Source organism: Charadrius vociferus, unplaced genomic scaffold (assembly GCF_000708025.1).
Source record: "Charadrius vociferus isolate BGI_N301 unplaced genomic scaffold, ASM70802v2 scaffold562, whole genome shotgun sequence".
Taxonomy (NCBI): domain Eukaryota; kingdom Metazoa; phylum Chordata; class Aves; order Charadriiformes; family Charadriidae; genus Charadrius; species Charadrius vociferus.
Window position 1 is genome coordinate 816,186 of NW_009647234.1, and position 5,459 is coordinate 821,644.

Consider the following 5,459-nt stretch of genomic DNA (forward strand, 5'->3'; position numbering starts at 1 on the left):
GGTGCCATTGGCGGCTGGGCTCAGCGAGGCAGTCCCCATCCCAGGGATCCCCATGAGAGGGACGGAGCAGGAATAAAGCCCTGGGTGCTCTCAGCCTTCAGCACGCCCTTCTCCAGGGCTCAGCCAGGCGCATCTCAGGGGGGACCACCAGCGGGTCAATACCCACCAGCTCCAGCTCACACACCGCAGAGGCAGCCATGGGAGATCAGGGCACAGATGGACGGGAACAGGGCAGGAAGGTGGTGGGGGCAGAAAGTCCCATACCTGCGAGTGATTTGAGCTCTGCATCTACATCTGAGTGAGAGCACCTCCATGGAGATATGCAGAGCAAAGGGTCTGGCCCACAAGCAGTGAGATGGCTACAGAAATCCAGAGGTTGATCCCATCTGGCAGGAGACACAGTCTTCTCCTGGCCACGCTCCAGCCTGGTGTCCCCAGTCCTCTCCAACGGGGCAGAGAGCACCCTTCATGCCCGGGTCGCCAGAGACCAGCCACACGCACGGAAGGGCTGCGCTGCAAAGCTATTCCCTTCGCAGGCGAGCGTGGCCAAGCCGCGTGGACCGGGAGATGCTGCCTTATGTCACACAGAACAAGGGAAGCACATGGGGAAAAGAGAAGAGTCAGCGCTGTGCCAGGGGGAGCAAATACCTGCTGCCAGCGTGCAGATCCCGCAGCCCAGCGCTGAAGCTGGTGCTGCCCTTTGCTCAGCCGGGGGCCCTGGGCTCAGCTCATGCCTGGTCAGACAGGAAGCAAAAGGAAAGAGTAAATAATGGGGGGTCTTGAAGCTCCTTTTTCAACTTTATTTAGCTTTGACTCTGCACAGAGCCATAGCGTAGCATACTCTAGCCTTCAGAAAGGGGCAGAGGAACCCCCTGAACACACCGTGGTTCGGGGTCAGCCCCCATCTCCTGTGCCTTGTGCCCTGCCCCTGAAATGTTGTTGGGGTTTCTGGCACAAAGGCCCTGAAGAATAGAGAAAGCCCCTGCCCCATGGTGTCCTCGGAGGCTCATAGGTCGCTGCTGCAGTCGCGGCACAGGATCTCATCGTTGTCAGGGATGAAGCCTTTCCCGACCAGCGAGGTATTGCAGCGGGCGCAGTTAAAGCAATTATGGTGCCAGTGACGGTCCTCAAAGGAGACATATTTACCACCGCCAAAGCCTACGGGAGGGACAGAGCACAGCGTTAGAACCCCTGGAGAAACTGGGACGAGCTTCCCACACAGACCCAGTCTTGGGCTGTTCATCTCCGAGTCAGGTCTTCACACGCAGTGCTGCACTGTGGCACCCAAACACCCCCCTGTATTGAATACAACTGAAATACGAATCTCCACTCTTGGGAGGGAAGAGGACCAGAATGATTTCACACCAGATTTTGCAGGGTTGAGATCCTCAGACCAGAATCTCCATTTTCTCCCCAGAGAGGAGCAGGGAGAGGAGCTGCACCGTCGCAGTGACCGACGGGCTGTCGGGAGCTCCCGGCAGCACTGCCTGGAGCCGCTCCTTCCAGGGACAAACAGTGCTAGTGAAATCCTGGGAAGAGCCCTCCTGCCACCAGCCCAGGCCACTGCTCCTGCAGAGGCTCTGCAGGCAGATTCCTTCCTCTGCCCGCAGTGGTTGGACTTGTGGGCTGTGACCCCCTTCTCCCCAGCACTGCGACAGACTGACGTGGACCAGACGGGAAGCGGGGTGCCCGGGAGCTGCCCTGTCCTCAGCCAGAGTCATCCTCTGAGTCACGCGCTGATTCACGGCTTTGCCTGCCTTCCGCGCAGCCAGAGACAAGAGCTGCAAAGGGAAAGGTTGACCAGGGGAGGATGGGAAGGCGGCCAGACCCTCTCAGGGGTTTGGGCAGAAAAGGACCCCCTGCTTCAGGCAGGTACAGACTCCCTGCAGCAGTTCCTGCTCCAACTATGGCTGGAAGTCTCTGGCTTTCCCTGTCTGTGAGCGTTCCCTTCCACAGGGCATGGCAACCAGCCTCAAACACAGCAAGCTCGAGACATGAGATCACGCTGTGAGGGGTCATTTTGGGAGCCTTTACCCCTGAGCAGAGGGAATTCCTCCCAAGGGGCACAGTTCACTGCTTTGAAAGATGCAGATGAAGGGATACAAGCGGCCCCAGGACCACTGCAACAAAGAGGTCCTCTCTCACTGCAGTTGTTTCTGGGGAGGACATGCCTGAAGGCAGCTTGCACTCCCCAGCATTTGTCCCCAGGAGGCCTGAAGTGCCTGGAGACACTTGCGCAAGCCCACATGGTGGAGATGCGTATGAGCATCGTATGGGCCTGGGCCACTCGTGCAACTGAAGGTGCAGCTTCACCCAGAGAAGTCACTGCATGTCTGGAAACGGGGCAGAGAGGTCATGCCCTGCGCTGCGGAAGCGCCCCGTAACCAGGGCCGTTGTGCTCACCTGTGATGGGCTTTGTGCAGGCGCTGCACTTCTTGGCATAGAGGTTCCCAAAGCACTTGATGCAGTAGGGGTTGTCGTCCTGGGAGGTGAACTGCTGGCCAGCCAGGGGGGTCTTGCAGCCTGTGCAGACGAAGCACTCCTTGTGCCACGGCTCATCCCGGTAAGTCACTCCTCCCTTGGTGAGGGTCTGAGGGAAGAGAGCGCACACTGGTGACACATGGGCACGGGGAAACGGGCTGCAGCACATGACCAGCAGCTAGCCGGGGTGAACCATTCTCTGGTGGGGCTCAGACAGGAGCGGGGAACATGTCCCTGGATCAGAGAACATGGGGGCTTTAGGCTGTCCAGCCAGACGTACCTTTTTGCAACGAGTGCAGCGAGGAGCGAACTTGCTCTCATAACAGGGGACACAGTAATAATCCTTCTTGTCTGGGATGAAGGATCGTGACCCGATGGGCTGCTGGCAGCTGCTGCATATGAAGCAATGCTCGTGCCAGGTTTGTCCGTTGTACTCCAGCTTACGGGATCCTGCAGAGAGAGCCGTTCACAGTGGCAGGAGGGCGCAGCACACGCACGCACAGGGGTCAGGATGAACTGCAGCCCTGCACGCCTGGCTCTGTGCCTGCCCTCCCCACGGCAGCGCAGGACCGCGGGCAGCTGGAGAAGGGGAGCCCCGGGCCCACCCCACGGCCGCACGGGGAGGCTGCGGGAACATGTCCCCAGCACCGCACGCAGGCTGTGGCAGAGACGCCTGTTGTAACCTACATCTGAAGATGGTGCCGGAATGGCCAGGCAAAGGCACTCCTTTGCCTCAGGCCATCTCCAGAGCCGATCACACGCCTTTAGTCATTCTTCTTGTCAGCACACACCAGAAAATGCCCAGGAAACCCATTGTTATCTCCTCCCCAGCTCACTTCCCCATGAAAAAGGGGAACAGACAGACAGGGCTGCTGTGGTGACCGCAGCACGGGATCCTACTGTCTTGCCAGACAAGCAAAGTGCCCGGCCCACTCTGTGCAGCGACAGCGGGGCAGGAGAGCAGAAATTCAGCGCTCTCCCTTGCTGCCCTAGTGTTGGACCCTGCAGCCCTGGCCGACACCGCTGGGACCAGCAACAAACCACAGTGCTCGAGTCTGCCTGCTCCTACCTGGCATGACCGTCTTCTCGCAGGCAATGCATTTGGAGGAAAACTCGCTGCAGTAGCAGTCGTTGCACAGCAGCTCCTCGCCTTGGCAGGTGAAGGGCTCGTCGGCCAGAGAACGGTCACAGCGGAAGCAACGAAAGCAGTGCTCGTGATAATGGCGATCCTCGTAGTACAGCTCCTGGGGAGGAGAGCAGAGATGAGGAGGGGACCCATCGCCCCAGGGGACCGCCCTGCCCGGCCGCGGGGTCCCATACTCACTCTGCAGTCGTGGCCGATCAGCTCTTTGCACTCATCACAGGTGTTGGCAAAGTGGGCATCGTAGCAGGGGATGCAGTACGGGCCATTGTCCATCTGGATGTACTTGCGCCCATACAAGGACTCCTTGCAGTTGTCGCAGTCAAAGCACTCTGTCATGGTGCCAGTCTGAGGGCCTCCTTCACCTGCTAAGAGATCAGCAGAGATGCTGCCTCAGTATCAGCTTACACTGCCCGAGATGTCCCTGCACAGCCCTGCCATCTCCAGAGGACAAGCACCACCAACCCCTGCCCCGAGCCAACGAACAGCCGCTATCAGGAGAGGACACAGACCTGAGCGGCTGCACCTGCTCTGCGCCTGTACACACTTCCAAAAAAGCCTGCACATATTCAGGGCCTGGCACGAATCTCGCTTCGCGTTTATACTCAAGTTCAACAGTTGGAGCCCTTGGGCACCACTCGGAGAAACGTAGACATGTAAGCATGCAGTTGAGCTTCTCACAGTCTGCCTCCTTGCTGGGAAGCAAAGTGTAAGTGATGACCAAAAGAGAGAAATTTTGCATGCAAAGTTTTGCTTTGGCACCGAAAACAGAAGCATGCACACGCTGGGTACACATCCCTTGTCACATCAGAGAGTCAGCCACCTTGAGGGAGATCTGTCTACCAAGCAGCCCTTCAGAGACCCGTGCTCAGCCACCAGCACGGCCCTGCACCAACGGCGAGATTCCTCCTGACAGCCGTGAGCTGATGCTCTGCCTGAAGGGGCTGTCAGCGTTCCAAATTCTGGAACTTCTCCAGAACTTTAAAGCAGCTTCTCCACAGGGCAGCAGGAACCAGGTACTCCACGCTGTGCCCGGCTACGGAGCCACATCCCAGCAAACCATTTTGCACATGTTGCTCCAACCACAAACATCTTTCAGGGACAAAGTTTTGGGGAGGCGAGTGTTTTACAAGAAGTACAGGTGTTGGGGTTTTGCACGCAGGACATCTCTCCTTGCCCCTTGTCTCCCTCTCAGACAAGAGGCTTGTGGAGCTATTTTACTTTCCTTGGAGCACTAACTCCAGAAAAAGGGCATCTTCCTTCTGTTTGGTTTAACCTGGTTATTCCTAAATATGGAGTTTTCCACTTGCAAAATCACACCCTTCTTTAATACAGGTTGCTATCAAGTGTAGACAAGCCCACAGAATTACATCTGAGCAGTCAGCTGCAGAGCGCCGCACGCTGCAGTTTTCTTCACGAACCCACCCACTTCAGAAAGAGCTATTATGGCTCAATCTACAGTTTACCATTTAATGGGGCCGGGAGCTCACCGCGAGTCTCTGCGCCTCCCCGCTCGCGGGCTGCCCGGCCACGGTGGCCGTCTCCCTCCAGGGCGGGAGCCGATCCAGACAGCTCTGACTCACGGCAGCGAGCTCCCCAGGGCTATTCTTGGTCAAGCCACACAGCTCCCAGCTGTTGTCAAGCCTGGTATGTGCCGATAGGGCTGCCGGTGAATAAATCTAGTGTTCCCACATGGCTACGTGACCAACAGAGGGGGAACAAAGTCCCTTTTCAGACACTCTCGTTCCCCAGCTGCTGCCCTGGCCGTCTCCTGCTCCGCTGACCGCTTGGTGCCCTGCAGCGCGGCAGGCTGCTGCGAGTGGCTGCGGCGGTGGGA

At 58.1% G+C, this 5,459-nt stretch overlaps 1 protein-coding gene across 1 annotated transcript; it reads right to left on the reverse strand.

Annotated features, from left to right (window-relative positions):
* Positions 1-563: 563 nt before the first annotated feature.
* On the reverse strand, positions 564-3,984 carry FHL3 (four and a half LIM domains 3). Its single transcript, XM_009879865.1, has 5 exons — positions 3,806-3,984; positions 3,551-3,725; positions 2,762-2,931; positions 2,404-2,590; positions 564-1,158 (listed from the first exon to the last, which is right to left on the reverse strand). Exons 1-5 carry the CDS (start codon positions 3,959-3,961, stop codon positions 1,007-1,009), a joined length of 840 nt encoding a protein of 279 aa, XP_009878167.1. The 5' UTR covers positions 3,962-3,984; the 3' UTR covers positions 564-1,006.
* Positions 3,985-5,459: the final 1,475 nt, after the last annotated feature.

Excerpts from the sequence above, each read along its gene's own strand:
- FHL3 (XM_009879865.1), bottom strand. The coding sequence starts at position 3,961 with ATGACAGAGTGCTTTGACTGCGACAACTGCAAGGAGTCCTTGTATGGG. Across the intron at positions 3,726-3,805 it reads TGATCGGCCACGACTGCAGA|GAGCTGTACTACGAGGATCG; the intron begins GTGAGTATGGGA and ends TCTCCTCCCCAG. Across the intron at positions 1,159-2,403 it reads CTGCACAAAGCCCATCACAG|GCTTTGGCGGTGGTAAATAT; the intron begins GTGAGCACAACG and ends TCCCTCCCGTAG.